Raw genomic sequence first — 23,313 nt, 5'->3', positions numbered from 1 at the left:
CGCGTCGAGGTCGAGCCCATGGTCGTGATCCTTCATCTCCTCACCCCATCTCTGACTCATCAGACTCCGATCCATCCAGTCATGATCTTTACTAGATCCAATGTAGTCAGTCTTTTCTTTAGTTTTTGTCTAAGATATATCTTGTAGGCCATGTAATGCAATATTGACTGTTTGATTTTTGGATAGTTTCTATCCATGTCTTTTGTACTCTAAGTCAACACTTATGTATTAAAACATCTTTGTACTCAAAGATCTTTTGAATATATATATACACTTTGACTTTCAATGAATATCTCTGAATGTGATCAACTTGAATTACTTTTAAATTGTGAAATACTTGAATAGCAATATCTTTTCAATGACCAAATTGATATATCTTTTACGATTACTATATTGAGAAGGAGTAAAATAATAAGCAATACAAAACAAGCAATTAAAGAAGGAAGCTAAAGAAGTTAAATTGATCCCATCAAAAGGAAGGAATAGAAAATATATTCAAAAAAAAGAAAAAGGGAATAGAGAATCTCAATTAATGCTGTCAAAAAGGAAGAGTAGAGAATCAAGATTGATAAGATTGAGCAAAGCAATAAGAGCAGTAAAGATTGAACATTAAGATTAAGATTAAGCAAAAATTTAAAAATCGAAATCAAAATTGTGCAACAAGAACAATACAGATTGAAATATAAGCAAATCTCAAATTTATAAGTAAATTTCAAATTTATAATCAAATTTCAAATTTATAGCAAATTTTAAATCTGTCTTAAAACTGCTTATGATGCATTTCGTTCCAATACTTAGCTATGATATTTAAGTGATGCATCTTTATAAATTTAAAATTCATGTTTAATGCTTTATATATGCTTTTGCTCAAGTGTTTTGTCATCATCAAAAAAGGAGAGATTGTTGCTCTTTGAATTGATTTTGATGATTACAAAACATTTGAGGAGATTACTAATGATTTTGGCTTGAAAAAAGATTTATTGCATTTCAGAGGCAAAATCGTAATTTCATCAATACCTGATTCAGAAGCCTCAAGAACAAGAACAAAAGACGTGCAGTCTACTGGAGAAAATTTCAATATTTTTGAAAATATATTTTACAAGAAAATCAATTTTTTATTTTTGAGTCGATCCCATGAGTCGACTTATGACTTAAAAAGCTGAACGGCATGCTGAAATTTTGGCTGGCACTCTCTGTGAGTCGACCCCATGGGTCGATCCCTTGCATGAGTCGACCCTATGAGTCGACTTTTGCTGCTTTGCAGGCCAAAATTACAGAACAGTCATTTTCTGTTCTGTTCCACAGAGGTCGACCCTATGAGTCGACTCATGAGCATGAGTCGACCCTATGAGTCGACCCCTGCGATGAAAAGTTCCACAACGACTAGTTTTTAACCCATTTCAATTGCATTTAATGCTCATTTAATGTGCTCTAACGGCTCTATTTCAGTCCAGATTACTCTCCACCATTATTTGAAGTTATAAAAAGGAACTTAAAAGAGGGAATCAAAAAGAAGAAAAAAGAGAAAAGGATTTTGAAAAAGATTTCAAGCATACATTTTAGCCTTAAGCAAGAGCCCACTTAAAGCATTCAAGAAGCTTTTAATTCAAGTTCACCAACTCCTCAAGTATTCATTCAAGTCTCCAACCACCTTGAGGAAATCAGAAAAAGCTTTCTTCTATTTGAGTAAAGTATATTTAAAGCTTCATTCGCTCATTAAAGGAGCTTCATCTGTATTTCTGTGCAATTAATTGTAATACTCTTTTTGAGTTATTGTTTTTGTTTTGGAAGGGTTCCAAAATGTGGGAAGATTAATCCGAACCTTGAATCGGATTGTATTGGGTTGGCTTGTACCGGAAAACAAGTGTTCTAACTTGGGATAGCTAGAGTCGGAGGTTCCGACGAGTGTATTCAAGTTGAATACAGTTTAGTGGATTGGAATTCCCAAGTAAGAGCTTGGGGAGTGGATGTAGGTGCAGAGTTGGCACCGAACCACTATAAATCCTCTTGTTTGTGTTGTGCTTAATTGCTCTCCTTTAAAACTTCTTTATTCTCTTGCATTCTTGCATTCAACCATTATCTTTGAATCAATTACACTCTCCTTACTTATCTTGCTATTGTTAAATAATCTTCATAAGTTGAAAGTTAAGTTTAAAATTTTTAGAAACCCAATTCACCCCCCCTCTTGGGTTGCATAGCTGGGCAACAACTGTCTTCAGACAGAATATTTAAAAAAAATGAAGCAATACTCCCTATACAAATTACATAGTTTCCAGTACCCAAAGACATGACATGACTCCGATGATTGTTGACAAGTGGAACTATCTAAAGCTGTCCGGCTAATTATTATTGAGTCACATCGTGTAGCAATCACTTTAGTCAACATGAAGCCAGAGACATGCAAGGCGCAAAGCATTGAAATGAGAAATCCCCTCCCACCTTTGCTTCCACCAGATATCAAAGTGGTCATGCAGCCGACTTGATTCCATAGAAGTACATGCCAATCCATAATATCTTTCTGAGCCAAAGTCTTGAATTTTAATGAATTCACTTCATCTTGAATCTGACTAATCCATTATGTAGTGATCAAAGACTCCCTAATCCATTAATAAGCTCAGATTCACTAGCATAATGTATGACATGAAATTTACTGGTCATCTTCACATGTTGGAACCAACCCTTAACAACTGTGCACAAAAACGTGGAGAAAGGAAACATGACAGAGGCACTAATAACCATGACCACTAGTTATATGACCAGCTCTCAACTTGACATTAACCCTCTGTGAATTGGTGTTAGATTTGAGCAAAGACAATTTTGGATGAAAGAAGAAGCTGTCATGAAACTAAAAACTAGTGTCATTTGGCAGGTAGAGACCAACCCTAATGGTTACAAACAATCTCATGAAAGCAAGGAGCAACCTTCCACAATTCCTCCAGTCATAGTTAGGACAAATAAAATAAAGCAAGGCTGCGTAACGACATCGATCAACTAAGGCACCAACTAAAAAACCTAAAACAAACCTAAACACAACCTTCAGTGGCATTGTAATGGTGGGATAATTTCATGCTTCATAAAATTCTTCAGAACTTGCTTGTTTGACAAATATAATAAATACATATTCACATGACCGAAAAGCTATAAAATTTCAATATAATATGAAATTAAACTACATTAACCAATGCCTACTAGTTCGGGATTAAGGCTTGGTTTAGTTAAGCTGAGATGAAATTTAAACTACAACTCCTTTAGGCTATCAACATGTTGGAAAATATTAGAGACTTACAGAACAAATAAACTCCATAAGGATAGCAAAGTATGCTGTGTTGACTGGGTTGAAGTTAACCTGAGAAAAGCAGTTTAAAGATACAAAGGGTTAAGGATAGTTATTCCTGGGGTTTTCAATCCTGAGACCAAAAGCAACCATAGGGAATAAAATATACTGGTAGATTGTTAGGTGGGTGGCCTAGGACTTTTGTCATTGATGGTACTAACCTTCAGATGCAATCAGAATCTTGAAACTTAAGTTGCTGAAATTTATGTGGCTTTCACTTTATTAGGCATCATTTTCAGTATCTTTTTCTTTTTGGAAGTTAATAGTCTGTTTCTATTCATAGGTACTGTTCATGCTGCAGCACCATGAATAGTAACAGAGGCTTATATTGGGGCAATTTAGTCACTTGAATTGTTCCAGTTTTATGACTAAATTTAAAGAACCCTGATTGAACTGGGAAGAGCAGCCAGTCAAGGCTTTCAGTAACGGTTCTACTCAGTTCTTTAGAATTAGTTTATATCCCTTTAAAGGAGTCCTGGTAGGAGTATTATTAGTGACAGGCCAAGCCTCTATAAGAGGGGTTGCAGCCACCTATTTGGGGGGATTACTGGAGTTGGATGCAAAAATTCTCGGGAATAGATGTGGCTGCATACTCTCTCTTTTCTTCTCTCCCTTCTCATATCTATTCTTCCCAGTTCTCATCTATTATCACTTATCTCTCCACTCTGCCATATAAAAAATCTATTCAAGAGTCAAAGACATTTCAGATCTGACTCGACTTTCTACTGTTTTCTTCTTTTAGAAGCAGATCTTTCTTCAGTTTTGAAGCTGATAGGTGTTACAACTGAGCGAAAGCATGATGATTGTTATATAATTCAGATAAATCCAAATAGGAACCCAAATTTGCCGCAGAATTAAATCATGTAGCCTTTAAATCTCAACAAGGCTACATCACCTTCCTTGAGAAAGGTTCCAAACACTCCCACATTATGAATCCATTGTTTGCAATGATGTGCACTGTGTACTGAAAATATTCATCCACTAAACTAAATTATTTAAAATAAATAAAGCACAAATTTGTAAGAGGCACCACCTTATAAATGTATTCAACCAATGGCCAATCAAATAACCATATGTATCAAAATATACAAGAAATCAGAAAATGAATCCTTCACAATTCTCAAAAAGAGAGGTGTATGTTTCACAAAATAGTGTCAACCTTCTTGAAATCCATAGCTATACAAAACCATAACAAAAACCATGTTTTTGAACAGGAGCATATTTTAATACTGAAAGAAATGTGATGCATTTATTATTGAGCATCCCATTCACTATCATTTTGGCTTGCAATAAGCCTTTTCAATTGTCGGCTTTTACTTTCTCCTCCCCTCCAAAAAATGTTTTCACTATTATTAAGCATTACTGCCATATGTCTTGCCAGATCCAAAAACTTACTACCAAATAATAGAGCTTTCTGAAGGAGGAGAAATTCAAAGTTTAACACCAAAAAGCTGGCAATGTTTCCACAACAATCACAAAAGGCCTTTAGCACCGTGACTTGCAAGATGTACTTGAATGCTTCCCAGAAACTGAAGAATGAGAAAGCATTACAATTGTACATAGACATTGTCACCCTGAATTATTTTGTAGGCTGCAAATTTTTATAAAACAATGACATGACAAATTAATAGGAGATTTAAATATTTAAAAATTCTAAAGCCAAATATTTCCAAAAGGAATTCTTCAACTAAAGCCTCCCCCCATTCTTCTACATAAGTTGTGTCATGTGAGACCAAGTTCAGGCTCTTTCCAAATGAGTCATGAAGAAAGAAATATTTGGATATAAATGAGAGAAAACAGCAACAGAAGTTTGATCCAGGTTAAATAGGGATTTGGGGAATGTAGAAAAACCCCAGAATTAGCAATTACATATTGTACTCATTACTCATTATTATCCACATATAAAATTTCCACAGCACTGATTGCCTATGCCAGCTTGCATTCATAACTGAACAGTAAATAATGCATCAATCTACCATCCAAAGTTGTCAGTTAAATGGGTGGGCCTCACGACCTTGCTTTGTATAGATTTGGTAGTCCCATTTGTCAAACATAATGTCCCATACCTCGTAATTCATGACACAAATTGCTTAAATTTAAAAATGATACATCAACTGTAAAATTGAGGGTGGTACACAAATCAATAGCAACCATACTATTGTGCCACTAAGCTAATAGATATTGCATGAGAGATTACTACAGAGAAATTGATAAAATAAAGACGCACAAAAGTCCAGAAAGACAAATTTAAAATGCAACTGTAGGATTCAGGGATCTCAGATCAGTTTTTTTTAATTTTCAAAAAAAAGCACCATGCTTTTAGATATCTAGAATGTAAACTAACAAGAGGTATGCAGATCACATGCAAAGAAGAAAAATAACATTGCAGAAAGTCTTGTATTATGCTATAAACTACTTATAAAGTTCAATGATTAATAGTTTTCTCAAAGTAGTTTAGAGGAAAGGACTTTGATGAGAAAACAAACAGAATGATGAAGCTCGAAGCTAGCAAAAGTCACCATATGCAAAAATTTCCTTACCAAACTTTTGTTATGAACTGCATTTTAGGAGGTTCAAAGGGATAGCCACCTGCCAATTATGAAGAACCACCATCAATTTTTAACTCAAAACCTTCAGCTAAAATTCTATGACTCTCAACTACATAGTTTATTTGCATAAACTTCATACAGGAAAACAAATATTTTCTTTTAAAGAATTACCACACAAGCCCCAAGTATGAGTTTAATTTCATGAATATTCATTAACAGAAAAAATACAAAAAGAAAATCATAAATTTATACACAAATAAATCAAAATATTTAAAGGTACTATTATGTATCTTGAATCAACCTGGATGCCTTCTCAATAAATGGATGCATGAGTCCTAGTTTTTGACAATGGTTATACAAAGCACATCTCTAAAATAAAAATTAAAAAAAAAAAATTTGCATGTCTACCCCTATAAATATATGAAGTTATATGAATACCCTCACAAACTTACTCTTTGCATGAATATGTTTATGAAGTACTCTTTTCATATGTGTACCCTTACAAAATCTAAAATTGGACGTGTAACCTCGCAAATTTACTACTTGCATGTATACCCCTATAAATTATTTTTCTTGCACGTACACCCTTAACTCAATAAAGGTAGACACAAAAAGAAATAATTTATACGGATATGCATGCAATAGTAAATTTCTTAGAGTATATATACAAAAAGAAATAATTTGTAAGAATATACATGCAAATAGAAAATTTGCAAGGGTATACATGCAATTTCAAATATTTATACATGCAAAAAGAATAGTTTAGAAGTATATATGTACAAATAGTAAATTTAAAGCGTATACATGTAATTTCAGATATTTGTAAAAGTACACATGCAAAGAACCCAAAAGAAAGACTCTAGGTTGATCAAGTGATGTATCAATCCTCTTTTATATTTAATTTTAGTTGTAGATTTACTGCAATTTTCAGGTAATTTGTGGTTAAAAAGTTGAGATTAAAGATCTCGGACCTAGTTTGAGGGTTTTGATGATCCCTGTTACTGTTGCAGTAGTATTCTCAGTACTGTTAACCCTAAGTACCCACAAACAGACCAGCTGCATTTAGAGGTAGTTTGGGGATTTAGGTTGTGTTAGAGTTTTTCCACTGTTATAAATGGGGGACACAGTGTCTATGTAATGCCAATTTTGGGGAAGGTTGGAGTTAAAGATAATTCTCTTCTCAAAAAGCCACCTGCTGCCTTTTCATCCTCTTCTTTCCTCCGCTCTTCTTCTATTTCTAACATTCATTTTTATCCCAATTGTCCACCTATTCATATATTTGTTCTACTGAATAATTATTACCATTAACCTGCAATCTTTTCACAGTTTTAGAATCTTATATCCAAAACTGAATCTCTGTTTACGCTCTGAGTGTGTGTTTGGTTCAAAAATAAGAATAACATAAAACAACAATAAATTCACATCAATTCAGGTCTAAATTAATCAGCAATTGTTTATATACTTTGTAGCCTCTAATTGTCTAGAAATCTTCTTTTCTGCAGCATTAAGCATAGAATACTGCCAACACCATAGCATCAAATAAATTCTTAAACAACAAAGAAAGTTGTCATGAATATTGTGCTTCATCATCTTGAAAGTTCAAAGTAGGACTTTCATGTATGATGAATGATGATGTGCTTTCAAGTCTTACCTAGAAATTAGCATTTTAAAGTATTTTAAAGTATGAATGCATCAATATTGCAGATCAAGATCCGCAAAACCGATACAAGGATCCGTACTAGTGGGCAGCCGGTTCGGCCTGATATAAATGAACCGAGCATTTGGTCTAGTTCAGTGGACCAAGTCAAACCATTTTTTTCAATTTTTTATCTCGGTACAGATCGATATGCTTCGGTTCGATACATTATGGGATAGTGTGGTACAGTTTGGAGCGGTACACATCAGTATGAAATGGTACGTCTCGATACAGACAGTTTGGGGGTGGTTTCAAAAATAGAGCCGAACTAACCTGCCACCCACCGGTCCGGCTTAGTTCGGGGTGAACCAGGCAGTTCGGCCCGGTTCAGCAGACCATGTTGCAGATTGCAGATAATACCCCCAAATAACAATAGGCAACGTTAGCAACCTTAGTTTCAAATGGCAATACTCCATGTAGTGAAAAATTGAAGATTGTGATGAGTTACTGTTACAATATGTCAAATCTGAAAGGATGTCTAGAACATGTTGGCAACACCATTTCCTAAAGACCCCACATGCTGGTTAGTATGTTATAGTAATTGTGTTGGTTTGGAAATTGGAATATGCTGGCTAGAGGGTGTTGATGATACAAGAAAAAGGTTGCACTTACAAACAGATTGCAGGCTTACTAATTGTTGAAGAATGATATTAAGGATCATATCATCAGCCATGTCAAGCTGGTCCAACAAATTTTCAAAAGCATATCATTTTCTAATAGAAAACAAACCCACCTTCACAAAACTGCAAAAAAGGAACCTGTCAAGTAGTGATCCTATCATACCAACTTCAATAACTACTAGGGTCAAAGGATGCTCACTGGCAGTAAAGCATTGGTGACATTGGGAAAAACCAGATATGTGAAATGATTAGGAAGTTTTGGATTTTTTCACATTGCTGAAACGACATGAAAGATATTCATGTTTTACTTCAGAGCTGGAACAATGTCTAGCTGAAGAGTGCTAGAAAGAAGTGAAATATGTAATCTATGCTGTGAAATATCTGGTTTTCTGATGTAGAAAAGGTGTAAGGCTTTTGAAAAGCATAGAGTAAAAGGGGTTGAGGTTTAACAAAGGTCTAGTCAGCTTTGCATAGTCCTTGCTTTGTGCATTTTCACCTGCTGGGAGCACCTGCACAATTGTTAATCTACTCTAGCTCCATCGTTCAGATTTCTGTGGTCTTTGCTTGATATCTCGTCTAGTTCTACACAGTTTCAATTTTAATGACTTTCAAAAATCTCAAAAATACCTTCTATCATGATTTTAAAATTACAAAAATGAAAATAAAATGTATTGTCAGTATAAAGTTGCTGATACGAACTAATGTTTGCCTAAAGTGAAGGTGATGGTGTCATGGTGGTGTTGATTGCATTGTCACTCTTGTGCCGCAAGGAGATAATCTGAAGTAAATTAACAATATGAATAAGTTAAGAACTTTCTCCCCTTATTTTCCTCCCCAAGAACTAAGTTTTTAGACATCACATATTCATAAAAACCTTAAATTAGTGCATTGTCTCCAGAAGCCAATCCAGAGCCACTTTAAACATTAGGTATTCACAAAGGCCCTCAAATAGTTTCAAGAAACCATGACCATCAAATACTTTCCATAATAAAATTGCCACTGAACCGTATTCTGATTCAAGATTGAACGTTTTTGACCTCCAAATTATCATCTTTCATCTTTTCAAGCTCCCCATAACAAAAAGTACTGAGCATTTCGAGTATTACAAATAAATATAACATATCCAACAATCATGCAGAAAAACCCTCCAAGAATCGTTCCATCACAGAATCAGTCTAAAACCCCAAAAGAGATCCACAAGAAACCAATTCTTGCTAAAACTTACAGAACCACGATCATTAAATTGAATCGATATTTCTAGTCCCGAGAAACCCAACTTCTGAATATAAATGTTGGCCAAAAGAACACCTCAAACATGTCAAATTTAGAGCAAAGGAAAAAAAAAACCGATCCATACTCGGCAGGCAGATGTCGATCTGGAACGTGCCACCCTCGTAGGGGGTGCCGACGGGACCGGTGATGGTGCCGGAGAGGTGGGAGAGGTCGCTCCTGCCGTCATGGACGATACTGACACCGGAGATGCCCTTGTCCCGGTTGCACTCCACCAGCTCCTTCTGAACCCTCGACACGTCCAGCATCCCTCCAGATCGAATCACTTCCACACCAAAATTCTTCAAATCGATTAAGAAATCCCAAAAAAGAGACGGATAGGAGATCGAAGAGCACTAATTGGAGGAGAGAGAGGAGAAGGAGAGCTCCGCATTCGACGATTTCTTCTCCCTTCTTTGGGAAAGAATGGGAGAAGGGGGAAAGAAGCGATAGAGAGGGGGGGAGGGGCGTTGCAATTATGAAACAGTGCGAAAAGGTTCGAGTCTTGGGGAGGTAATTGTAGTGGAGGGGAGGAAAAGAAGAAGAAGATGGATGGCTTGATCTAGATGTTCCTGCGGAACAGTTTATCCTCCCAATGGAGACAAAATAGAGGATCTATTTTGATTTTGCAGTTGGATCTAGTTGGCCTAATGAGCTATTAGATTATGGATGCCTTCGTACTCTCATGTCAGCCTTGGCCTTGTGAGTTAAAGACTATTGGTTAACCACGAATGCAACTATTCAAAATTAGAAGTAGAAATGTTTAATTAGTGGAGTACAACGAGGCAAATAAAATTGAGTACGAAGTTGCCCAAGTTAACTTGTTATTTGGAAGGAGTTATTCAAGTTTGAATCAAGCTTTGATAACAAAATTCGAGCTTGGTTTTTTTGTTAAGTGAATGAGTTAATAATTGAGGCAAGCTTGAACTTTTAAGTAGTTTTGGCAACCTCAAACTATTCAAGTTTAGCTCATATAGGAATTAATTGGCCTTCTATCAAGCCATGCTATAGCTATTCATGAACGTATAGGATCATTTGCATCCCTACTAGGGTTGAGGTTGGATTAGTTTTTGCAAGCTCAAAGTGTTTGATCTTAGCTCACATAAAAGTCAACCTTTAAGTAAATCCTAAGCTCGGCTTTTTTTCGAATCAAATAATTTTAATTGGCCATGTATCAAGCCAAGCTCGAGCTAGATCATTGTCATCCTTGCTAGGCTAGTATTAGACAAGTTCTTGTTGTACATGGCCACAAGTATCCCAGGCTCATGCCAATGATGATGGTTTCCACTTATTAAGGGCCCTATTTTAAGCTATAGATCATTGGTTGTACTTATTAAGGGTCCTATCTTAAGCTAAAATGCTCCAAGAAATGAACTGGAGTGCCTCTTCTAAATAAACGCTAGCACGATGGCGTGAGACCAACGTCAAGGATTGGTCATCTCGGCCTAAGGCCGTCTGGGGCTGGAAAGGGACGACGTGAGGACAGCAAAAGGCCTCCGGTTATCCTTCAACGAATCAAACTAATCCTGATTACCTGATGCTTGACGATCCCATAGTTTGGATGGTAGTGATCGGTGGATCATAATTTTACGCCTGAGGTGCCCAGAATATAGGAATGGTACTTTAGAAGCATGAGCTACCGTTCAGACTCCAGCATACAGCGTATATAAGCGTATTGTTTATTGTTTGATCGCCATCTAAGCACATTGTTATTATGATCAAATGACTCGTGGAGAAATAGTGAATATTATATAATCAAACCATGCATGAAATATTTTATGCTCTTTTATACATTTGCAACAACGATCTTTCTTGCTTCTAAAATTCTCCATTAAAATTCAAAATTAATTATCCATTGAATAAAGATTTTATTACATTTACCAATTCATCTTGCTTAATTGATCCTTTGGAGCATGAAATATGACGCTTTTAGGCATTGTCACCTCCAAATTTAAGATAGAATTGATGTTTTGAAATATGAAAATAAAGAAGCCAACATCCTGATTAAAAAGACCTTATTATTTGGGTTCTTTTATCCAAAAATTATATATGTATCCGCACAAATCTTCACATAATCTCTTGATTTTGTTCTTGATATCCCTCTCAAGTTAGTTAAAAAGACCACAACTGAACCTACTTATGGTTGGTCTTAAAAAGACCGGTTTCATAACGTTCCCTAATATACATCAGTTAGAAATTAAAATTGCTCTAATATCATTTGTAATAATTAAAAATCCCATTCAAAAAACTCTAGTCAAAAATTATTATTTAAATTTTCTAGCTCTATATAATTATTTAAAATATTTCTAGCACACAATCAATATCGGATTGAATACATGATCATATGTATCTTCACAAAATAGCTCTAATTTGATAACCGTATTATTGAGAAGTATAAGTAATCAACAGTTAAGAATTCTAAGGGACTAAGTGAAAGAAAAAATTGCTAAGAAAAACTACAACAATTGTAGAAATTAACTCATTATTCTAACTGAAAACTTACAAAACTAGTGATAATATGCTATTGCTGCAAGACTCCGCTTCAATGATGATGTGACTAAGATTAGATGCCATTCGGAGACTAAAACATCAAGAAAGAACCTACAAGAAAAATCTATACTTATCAGGATTTTTTTCGTGAGAGATCTTTTAATACTTAAGTCAACTGGAGCTTGAGAATAGTAAAGAAAAAAGAGTGCGAGAGAATGAGAGCATAAGAATGTTCTTTAGGGTTGAGTTTATCTGAGAATCTCCTTGTTACCTCTTTATATGAAGATAGTGTGGTAGGTTATCACATCAGAATCCGATAGGCCATTTGGCCTCTAGTCCCATAGGTTGCTAGGCCACAATCTGACAGACCGTTGGGATGAGGAATCCATCCACTAAATTGAGAGTCAGGGTTGTTAGTCATAGATATTAGATACGGATCACGTCCACATTTTGCTATAAGATTCTAAGGATCTCCTATGTTGGTGCAAAAATCCGTCTGCGTCGGAGAAGCTAGAGTCGAGGGAGTCGCGGTCGCCGCCGGGACCTGCAAAGGAAGTCTAAATCGGAGTTGGGGTTGCTCCGGCAAGACCCTCCGACGCTCAAGTCAGTTCTCTGCCTCAACAAGAATGGAATGCTCGAACGGAAATTTTAGCAGAGTTTTGAGATAGAAATTAGAGCTTAGAGAATAACGTATATGGGGCTCCCTTTTTATAGAAGGAGGGAGCAACGGATTGATAGCGACGTTTGTAACCGCCTAGTAGTGGGCCGCTCGGAGCCAGGAGGAGTTTATTACGAAGAGTAATGGGGTGGAGTCGTGGCTGTCACCATGGCTCGCCACGTAGAATCTGTTGCGGAGAGTGGAGCGGCGTCCGTTGTCACGACTCGCTAGGGAGTGGTGGAGCCGCGCAATATCCACCGCAGGGAGTGGAGCAGAGTCGTGGCCATTACTGCGGCCTGTCGCGTGGAGCCTGTTGCGGGGAGTGGTGGAGCCACGCAGAATTCGTCGCAGGAGGTGGAGCAGAGTCGTAGCCGTTACTGTGGCCTGTCAGGGAGTCCAGGCCTGTCGGCCGAAGCTCGGTTGAAGCGCCTGGCGGAGAGAGGTGGCCATCCATCTGGAAGGAGCTCGGATGTTGCTGGCGGACCGTCTACCGTTGGGTGCCTTGAGCGTTAGTACTATAGGCAAGGGCCATCTGCGGTAGGAGCCCAGTCAGAGGCTTTCTATAGACGAAGTTCGATTTTCGTAGGGGTCCGGATGAAGACTTCCTGCAGCCAGAGTTGGGGACGAAGTCCGGCTCCCGTAGGAGTCCGGATGAAGTCTGCCTGCAGTAGAAGTCGGGGATGAAGTCCGGCTTCCGTAGGAGCCCGGACGAAGTCTACCTGCAATCGAAGTCGAGGATGAAGTCCGGCTCCCGTAGGAGTCTGGACGAAGTCTACTTACAAGTGAAGGCGAGGACGAAGTCTGGCTCCTGTAGGAGTCCGGACGAAGCCTACCTGCAATTGAAGTCGAGGACGAAGTCCGACTCCCGTAGGAGTCTGGGCGAAGTCTTCCTACAGCCGGAGTCAGAGATGAAGTCCGGCTCCCGTAGGAGTCCGGATGAAGTCTACCTACAGTAGAAGTCGAGGATGAAGTCCGATTCCCGTAGGAGTCTGGGTGAAGTCTTCCTGCAGCCGGAGTCGGGGACGAAGTCCGGCTCCCATAGGAGTCCGGACGAAGTCTACCTGCAGTTGAAGTCGGGGATGAAGTTCAGCTCCCATAGGAGTCCGGGTAAAGTCTACCTGCAATAGAAGTCGGGAACGAAGTCCGGCTCCCGTAGGAGTCCGGACGAAGTCTACCTGCAGTAGAAGTCGGAGACGAAGTTTGGCTCCCGTAGGAGTCCGGACGAAGTCTACCTGCAGTTGAAGTCGGGGATGAAGTCCAACTCCCGTAGGAGTCCGGGTAAAGTCTACCTGCAGTAGAAGTCGGGGATGAAGTCCGGCTCCCGTAGGAGTCCGGACAAAGTCTACCTGCAGTTGAAGTCAGGGACGAAGTCTGACTCCCGTAGGAGTCCGGACGAAGTCTGCCTGTAGTAGAAGTCGGGGATGAAATCCAGCTCCCATAGGAGCCCGGATGAAGTCTACCTGCAATCGAAGTCGAGGACGAAGTTCGGCTCTTGTAGGAGTCCGGACGAAGTCTACCTGTAATTGAAGGCGAGGACGAAGTCCGGCTCCCATAGGAGTCCAGACGAAGCCTACCTGCAATTGAAGTCGAGGATGAAGTCCGGCTCCCGTAGGAGTCTGGGCGAAGTCTTCCTGCAGCCAGAGTCGGGGATGAAGTCCGGCTCCCGTAGGAGTCCGGATGAAGTCTACCTGCAGTAGAAGTCGAGGACGAAGTTCGGCTCCCGTAGGAGTCTGGGTGAAGTCTTCCTGCAGCCGGAGTTGAGGACGAAGTCCGGCTCCCGTAGGAGTCCGGACGAAGTCTACCTGCAGTAGAAGTTAGGGATGAAGTCCGGCTCCCGTAGGAGTCCGGACGAAGTCTACCTGCAGTTGAAGTCGGGGACGAAGTCCAGCTCCCGTAGGAGTCCGGGTGAAGTCTACCTACAGTAGAAGTCGGGGACGAAGTCCGGCTCCCGTAAGAGTCCGGACGAAGTCTACCTGCAGTTGAAGTCGGGGACGAAGTCCGGCTCCCGTAGGAGTCCGGGTGAAGTCTACCTGCAGTAGAAGTCGGGGATGAAGTCCGGCTCCCGTAGGAGTCCGGACGAAGTCTATCTGCAGTTGAACTTGGGGACGAAGTCGGGATGAAGTCCGACTCCCGTAGGAGTCCGTCTGTCGTGAAGAATCTGGTCGACGCTGGCGGAGGTTTATCCATCGGCAGAACTTGAGAATGCTGCTGAGGCTCGATCGCCGGAGAGATGTCACCGAAGGTCGGACACCGGTAGAATCCCTGAGTGGTCATTCCTAACATGAACTTCGGCTGGAGAGGATTTTATACCCAACACCAGTCCCCCTACTTTCGAGTTCGAGTTTCGAGTGAAGGAAGTGTAGAAAAATTTTCACAGCCGAAGTCATTTCCTTGAATTCCGCACACGACCGCCTTCGAAAATCTTGGCATTCAATGCGCGCGTGCTGGAGTCTTTTTTCGATTAGGGCGATCCGAAGAGTCCTTTCAAAATTTCCCCCGGAGCGTAGTCCTAAGCGCCACACCATAATGGTCCCGCTAGCAGCTAGCCCTACATCACGGTGAGTGGGACATGTGGCGGGCGCTGGTGGACTTAGGGATATCCGCCACCATAACTGCTCCAGGACCCGTCGCTTATTTAAGCCCCCTCCTTCTCTCCAGGGGCTTCACTTCGCCTGAGAGTTGACACCTTTCTTCTATCTGAGAGTTTAGTCGCTCCATCGGCGCCCTTTTCGACTCTAAGCACTCTTCGCACCAGTCTTCGCCATCTCCACCGGCTCCCCACCGCCTTCAGTCTTTCGAGCCCCTTCGAGGGATTCTCCCACCGGGGCTTCTGTCTTGGAGGCCAACCTCGAGAGGATGCCACGGATCAAGAGGAGTAGGAGGGGGAAAACAGCGGTCTGCGAATTCTCCGACCGTCGAACTATCACTGAGGGTTCCCACCGCCTCAAAAGGGGCTCGAAGGAGAATTCCTTCAACAACAGGGATTTAATAATGAAAACAACCGGTGAGCACGTTCTGCCCAAGAATTTTGGAGTAGTTGAATGGGGTGACACCGGTCAAGGGGGCAGAGTTGTCGTCACAAACTGTGGCGGGATTCTTGATGTCGTCGGGGTCGAGGGACCGGAAGCGATCGGCACTGACGGTGGGGTAGTAGAACTTGTTGCGGGGATGGAAGAAGTAGCGCATGCCGACCTTGTTGAAGTACCTAGGACGATGGTTGTCGTGGAGCACATGGTGGTGGTGCATGCCTCCGGCATCATCACGGCCTCCGGGACGATCTTGTTCTTTCTGATGCAGGTCGTCGTCGCCGCTATTGTCGCCGTCGCTGTCCTTTGAATTCTACCCCCCTTTTCTCCCTAGGGTTGGGATTTCGGTAATGGAGCGGAGCGAGGTGGGGGGCGAGAGCCGAGGGGTTTATCACACGCGCTGGAAAATACTGTTGAAAAGGATGGAGCTGGAGGGAGAAGTCGAGAGCTTGAAGTGATCCCCAACGTGTTCCTTTTGAGTCTTGTAGTAATGTTCTTTTTTCTCGGCCCCCAGGGCCTTGTAACGTACACCTTGTTAATCAAGAATGAGAAGAAGATTTTGTTACTTCGTCCGCACTTTACGTCGAATTGCTGCCTGCCGAACTTCTTTCATTTACCATTATTATTATTGTATTCCCTTCTTTTTCTTTTTTCTTTCTCTTTTTTTTTTTTTTTGACGTCGTCTGGAGGTTACTGGTCGTTGCCGCGTCGGCTCGCTTTTCCAGTCATCCTTCTTCTTCAGTCTTAATGGCTCTGTAATGCATATTTAATAAATAACATGAGAAAGAAATTTTTCGCTACCTCTTTTACTTATGTGTTGAATTGTCGCTTGCCAAGCTTCTTTCGACTTTTGCCTTACTTGAAATCGATGCCGTTTGGAGGTACCCGATTACCGTCGTATTGACCCATCCTTTTATCCATGGCCACAGATTTGTCCGGGGCCGCTCGGATTTGATGCCCCATTTCAGAGTTCGAGCTCGGAGGTCTGAGCTTCTTGTCACCCTGAGGAAGTCGTCTTATCTCGGACTTGCGTTGAGAGCTTTCTTGAAGGCCAGAGATTTTGATAAGAACCCCAATCCCTGCTAGGACGAGGTTCCCTGCATCTTTGATGCTGTTTGTTTTCCATTCGTCATTGACGCAGTCCGTCGCTTTCCTTTTTAACTCCCCTCCCATTTCTCCTTTTTCTTTTTCGAGTAAGGGTTTTTCCTCTGCTCTTGGTGGGGTCGCGGGAGCGCGAAAGGGCCACTGAGAAGGTCCCCTTTTTTCCATCCGATCTTGAATGACCAGACCTTAATTGGTGTCGGGACGAGGTTCTTCCCTTATTTCTGACGTAATAGGTTTCAGCTCTGGTTAGGACGAGGTCCTCCTCTTATCTCTAACAGGGCTATGGGGGCATATATGGGCGTTGCAAGGCCTCTCCCCTCATCCGGTCTAAATGTAACCGGGCCTTCGACTTTGCTCATGTTAGGACGAGGTTCTCCTCCTGTCCCTAACGTGACTGTGGGGGCACATATGGGCGTTGCAAGGCCTTTCCCCCCATCCGGTCTAAGTGTAACCGGGCCTTCGACTTTGTCCATGTTAGGACGAGGTTCTCCTCTTTTTCCTAACATGGCTGTGGGGGCACATATGGGCATTGCAGGGCCTTTCCCTCCATCCGGTCTAAATGTAACCGGGCCTTCGACTTTGCCCATGTTAGGACGAGATTCTCCTCCTGTTCCTAACATGGCTGTGGGGGCACATATGGGCGTTGCAGGACCTCTCCCTCCATCCGGTCTAAATGTAATCGGGTCTTCGACTTTGCTCATGTTAGGACGAGGTTCTCCTCCTATTCCTAACATTGCTGTGGGGGCACATATGGGCGTTGCAGGGCCTCTCCCCCCATCCGGTCTAAATGTAATTGGGCCTTCGACTTTGCTCATGTTAGGATGAGGTTCTCCTCCTGTTCCTAACATGGCTGTGGGGGCACATATGGGCGTTGCAGGGCCTCTCCCCCCATCCGGTCTAAATGTAACTAGGCCTTCGACTTTGCTCATGTTAGGACGAGGTTCTCCTCCTGTTCCTAACATGGCTGTGGGGGCACATATGGGCGTTGCAGGGCCTCTCCCTCCATCCGGTCTAAATGTAACTGGGCCTTCAACTTTGCTCATATTAGGATGAGGTTCTCCTCTTGTTCCTAACATGGTTTGTTTCGATCGTCCTGTCGATATAGGCTCCTGCCAAGAGTGAAGACATGTGGATATAAGACTTTTATTAAAAATGAAGTTACCGGTAATACATTCGTAAATTTTCAGAGCTCCATGGTCGCGGGAGGTCTGCTCCTCCAAGCTCCTTGAGGTAATAAGTTTCGGGCCGGACTACTTCTTTGACTTCGTATGGGCCTTCCCAATTTGGGGCGAGCTTTTCTCGATCCTGAGGTTGCGAGACGGCGGCTCGTCGAAGCACTAGATCTCTTGCTCTAAAGACTTTATCCTTGACCCGGGAGTTGTAATAGCGGGCGACTTTCTATCTGTAGGCTGCCATCCGAACTTGAGCTACCTCCCGCTTTTCTTCCAGCAAGTCAAGGTTGGCTTTAAGACCTTGCGAATTGTGATGCTCGTTGAATGCCACGACTCGTGCCGACGGGAGCTTGAGCTCAATTGGGATAACAGCCTCCGTTTCGAAGGCTAGAGCGAAGGGGGTCTCCCCCGTGGGCAGTCTTTGGGTAGTTCGGTACGCCCACAACACATGATAAAGTTCATCTGCCCAAGTTCCCTTCACTTTTTCGAGCCTTGTCTTGATCCCTTGCAGCAGAGTTCTGTTGGTCACTTCAGCTTCACTGTTCGCCTGAGGATGGGCTACGGACGTGAAGTTGTGGGAGATGTTTAGGTCCTCACAAAATTCGGCGAATCTCGCTCCCGCAAATTGCCGTCCATTATCAATAATTAGGGTTCTCGATAGGCCGAACCTGCAAATGATTGACTTCCAGATGAAGTCTTGCACTTTAGCTTCTGTGATTTTCGCCAGCGATTCGATCTCGACCCACTTGGTGAAATAGTCAATCGCTACTAGGAGGAACTTCCTCTGCCCCGACGCTACGGGAAAGGGTCCAAGGATATCCATCCTCCATTGCGCAAACGGCCATGGGGTACTCAAGGGTGTAAGCTCGGTGGTGGGCTGTCTCTGGATGTTGGCATATCTCTGACATTGGTCACACTTTCTAACGTATTCAATTGAGTCATGATGCATAGTCGGCTAGTAATATCCTTGGCGGAGCAACTTGTGGGACAAGGATCTAGCCCCCAGATGGCTTCCGCAGATTCCTTCATGCACCTCCCACAAGGCGTAGTCAGCTTCCGAAGGCTGGAGATATTTTAAAAGGGGCAAAGAATATGATCTCTTGTACAACTTGTCCTCATAAAGGATGTATCGGAAGGCTTGATTTCTGAGCTTCCGAGCTTCTTTTGCATCATGAGGGAGAACTCCGTCTCTGAGATATGCTATCAGTGGGTCGATCCAATTGGGCTCGTGGTCAATTTCCATCATGGGCCGCGATTCTTCCGCACTCGGGCACTTCAGAACTTCAAAGAGAATACCCTTGGGCAATTCAACCGGAGTCAGCGTAGCCAGCTTGGAGAGAAGATCGGCTCTGGTATTTTCCATCCTTGGAATCTGCCTGATGTTGAAGCTACTTGTTGCCCAGCTATGCAACCCAAGAGGGGGGGTGAATTGGGTTTCTAAAAATTTTAGGCTTAATTAATTACTTATGCTGAATGAGAACAAAGACTTTAAATCAATATTAATTTCTTAAAGCAAGAATGCAAGGATATAATAAAGAAATAAAGAAAAACAATAAAGCACATCACAAACACAAGAATTTATAGTAGTTCGGTGCCAACCTTGCACCTACATCCACTCCCCAAGCTCCTACTTGGGAATTCTAATCCACTATACTTGTATTCAACCTGAATACAAATCGTCGGAAACTCCGACACTAGCTATCCCAAGCTAGTCTACTTATTTTTCAGGTACAAGTCAACCCAAAACACTCCGATTTCAGGTTCGGATCAACCTTCCCTTGTTTTGGAAATCCTCCAAAAACAAGAACAATTACTCACAAATATTAAGATAGTTTAGAGCACAAATTAATACAATAACAGCTCCTTAAATGAGAGAATATAACAATAAAAATACTTTACTCAAATGAAGAATCCCCTTTTTAGATTTTCTCAAGGTGGATGAATGCTTGAATGAATACTTGAGAAGAAGATGATCTTTGATTGAAGACTTCTTGAAGGCTTTGAAAGATCTCTTGATCAAGGTTGAACAATATGCTTGAAAGATCCTCTCTTTGAATGCTCTTGCTTTTCTCTTTCACAATCTCTCTTGTATATTGTGGATCCTCTCTCTTTTTCTTTTGGGTATTTCGTTGATCTCAGGCTTTCTTGTGTAGATTTTGGATCCTTTTGTATATATATTTGATCTCTCCTTTTTGATCTGCAATTTCTTTCACCATTTGAAACATTTTATAGCAATAAGAAACAAGAGAAAACAATTTAGGCAGATAAAGAGCCGTTAGAGCATTTTTAGGAAGCATAAAAGGCAATTAAAACGGGTAAAAAACTAGCCGTTGCGGATGATTTCCGTCGCAGGGGTCGACTCATGAGTCGACCTCTGTTGCAAAGACCAGAGATCTGGTTTCTGGAATTTTTTTGGCTCAAATCAGCAGAGGTCGACTCATGAGTCGACTCATGCCTTGTGGGTCGACTCATGAGTCGACTCACAGGTCGTGCCAAGCCAAAAATCCAGCGTGCCATGGGTGATTTTTGCGTGCCAATCAGCTCACAGTGACATGAGTTGACTCATGAGTCGACTCATGCACTTCAAACCTTCATAACTTCAAAAATATAAGTCCAAAAACAATAAAATTTTCACCAATAGATTTCAAATCATTTGTTCTACCAAATGGTACTATCAAATCAGGATTTTAGCAAAATTACAATTTTGCCCTTGAAGAGCATAAGGACTTTTTCAATTTAAAATTATTTGTATCCCTTCAATCTGCTTTGTAATCATCAAAATCAATCTAGGAGCAACAATCTCCTCCTTTTTGATGATGACAAAATATTTAAACAAAAGCATTTATGTGAAACACTAATTTCAAAAGAATACATTATAGGTGTATATGCTTGAAAAGAGTATGATTCTTTTGGCATGTAATATAAATGGTCATATACAAAAATAATTTATCCATTTGCTTAAGGATTTGATGATATGCTCATTGGATTATGTGATTTTGGTGTTAGAGCGGAAAACTTATTTTTGTTATCAGATTAAGCTGTATTTTGAAAATTTCATTCTCATTTGATTTTAGTTTTAGCATCAGAGCAAAAAAATACTTATGTGCTTTAATTACTTTTTGATACAAAAAAAATAATTATGTGTGCCAAAGCATGTTTAAGAGTTGATTTGGAAACTGTGTTAGATCATTTTGAGTTTAAGATGTATCAAAGCAAGAGAAATATAAATTTTGCAATTTATCAGAGCAAGAAAAACAATTTTACAAAGTTATCAGAAAAATTTTACAATGTATCAGAGAAAATTTTATAATGTATCAGAGAAAAATTTTATAATATATCAGAGCAAGTTTTATAATGTATCAGAGTAAATTTTATAATGTGTCAGAGCAAGTTAAAAAAAATTTTAAGATGTATCAGGGTAAGATAAATTTCTTAAGATGTATCAAGGTAAATAAAATTTCAAAAGACATATCAGAACAAGTTGTAATTTTGAAGTATATCAGAGCATATTTAAATTTTTAATGTAAATCAGAGCATATATAAAGAAGTAATTTAAAAGTTACTTATTTGCATTTTACTTAGCATTGTATTTTTGATATTGTTCTTTAAATTTTCAATTCATTCATTAATTTCTCATAATTTGTGGTTTTGATTGCTTTTTCTTTAATTGCTCATAATTGATAGATGGCTTTTTGTTTAATTTCTGTCTGATACCAAATTTCTCTTTAAATTTTTGTTTAATAATTTCTCCCCCTTTTTGACATCATCAAACATGGTTAACTTCTCCTTTTTCTGAAAAATTCTTTAATTTCTCCTCCTTTAGAGTTAATCACAGATGTTTGCTCCCCCTTAATACAGCAATTATTAACAGCAAACAACAACAAAGAAAAGATAATATTTCAACAAGGAGAATATATATATAACCAAAATATGATCAACATCATTACAAAAGGTAGAAATAGAAGTTAAAAGATGATTCCATTAAAACCATAATTGTTTCAATACATATTTCATATTATAAAAATCAACCAGCTAATTGTCAATACATGGCCCCCAGATACAGATCCTAGACAAGATACTAACACCTAGGGTCTAGTAATGATCAAGACAAGTCAAGGATCGGAGTCATCAGATATGGTATGAGAAGCTGATGGATCAGAAGTGCGTCCTCTACCCCGTCTGCCTCTGGCACGAGCAGGAGAGCGAGATGAACTGGGTGGCTGAGTACGCTGAGATGCTAAGGACTGAACAGAAAGGGTGAGTCTGATGGAATCAAGTATGTTCAATGCTCTGGAAACAGATTGAAGTAGAGCAGTGAACTGAGTGGTAGCATGCTCACTCGATCCTCGGATCTCTTTCCTCAGTAACTCATATCCTCCCTCTAGTGCTCCTCTGAGCCTTCCAGCCTCTGCAGTGAGGTCTGTGACCTCAATAGTTGACTCCTGTGGCTTGGGATGGGCCAAAGCAAGAACTTGCACCTGCAAGTCTAGAACTCGCCCCTGCAAGTCTAGAACTCTGTCAGTCAATCTCCAGACAGTGTCTTCAAGTTGCTGGATCCAGATGGACTGATCTGATATCATCTGAAACACAGTGGAGATGTGGAGAGTAATGGTCTGATCAGAAGAAGTAGCTCCAGGTGCAAAAGAAGTACTACTCCACTGGCTAGATAGCAAGGCAGCCACACGCTGTGATATATGCTCTATCTGATCGTCAGCCAGTCTGAACTCTGAATGAGGTGCTCTGCTCTCTGGCTGATACACTGGTGTGGGCATCCTAGTAAACTCTGAAGGGCCAGCCTCTGTATCAGGAATGAACTGGGTATCTGGTGATGCTGCCCTGAAATCATGTACAGGAGAAGATGGACCTTCTTCTTCTACTCTGCCTTCAGTTCTATCTTCAGCTCTTGTTTCAGCTCTATCCTTAGTTCTTTCTTCAGAGCCCTTGATCCAACCACCATCAGTCTTTGTAATTCCCATTCTGTGCAGGCTGTGTTGGTTGAAAGTGTTCACATGAGATAGCTTGGTAGGTGCCTCCCCCTCACAGCTAATTCCAAACCTCCTAAATACTCTAGTAAGGGCCATACCATAAGGCAAGTGTGCCTTGGATCTGTTCAAAGTTTCTCTCATGGCCTCTATCATAAGTGCAGGGAGGTTCAGGGGGGTCTGAGTGATGACATGAAACATGATACAGATATCTCTGCCAGACAGTAGATCATGCCTACCACTTCTAAAAAAGAAGAGCTTTGTTACCATCTGATGTAGGATCCTCATCTCAATGGACAAAATCTTTGCTTCCAATTTTTTTAAACTTCCTGAATAAGTTTCCCCTAGAATAATTCTGATCCCCTCTTCTTTTACTGGGAGTTCCATATAAGAATAACCTTCACTAGGCAAAT

General features: G+C 40.7%; 1 protein-coding gene across 2 annotated transcripts in view; it reads right to left on the bottom strand.

The window, feature by feature from the left end:
* LOC105034671 (ubiquitin-conjugating enzyme E2 27) overlaps positions 1 to 9,982 on the bottom strand; it is a 15,560-nt gene extending 5,578 nt beyond the window's left edge. The window contains exons 1-3 of one of the 2 annotated variants that reach the window (XM_010909911.3): positions 9,557 to 9,982; positions 5,875 to 5,923; positions 3,287 to 3,346 (exon numbers count right to left, since the gene is read on the bottom strand). In XM_010909911.3, the coding sequence (XP_010908213.1) occupies positions 3,287 to 3,346; positions 5,875 to 5,923; positions 9,557 to 9,737 (290 nt within the window). In that variant the 5' untranslated portion in view covers positions 9,738 to 9,982. The remainder of the gene's footprint in view (positions 1 to 3,286; positions 3,347 to 5,874; positions 5,924 to 9,556) is intronic. The other variant, XM_010909912.3, reaches the window with a different exon arrangement.
* Between the last annotated feature and the right edge of the window lie 13,331 nt (positions 9,983 to 23,313).

This window comes from Elaeis guineensis, chromosome 7 (genome assembly GCF_000442705.2).
Source record: "Elaeis guineensis isolate ETL-2024a chromosome 7, EG11, whole genome shotgun sequence".
NCBI lineage: Eukaryota > Viridiplantae > Streptophyta > Magnoliopsida > Arecales > Arecaceae > Elaeis > Elaeis guineensis.
This window is presented reverse-complemented; position numbering and strand designations above follow the sequence as displayed.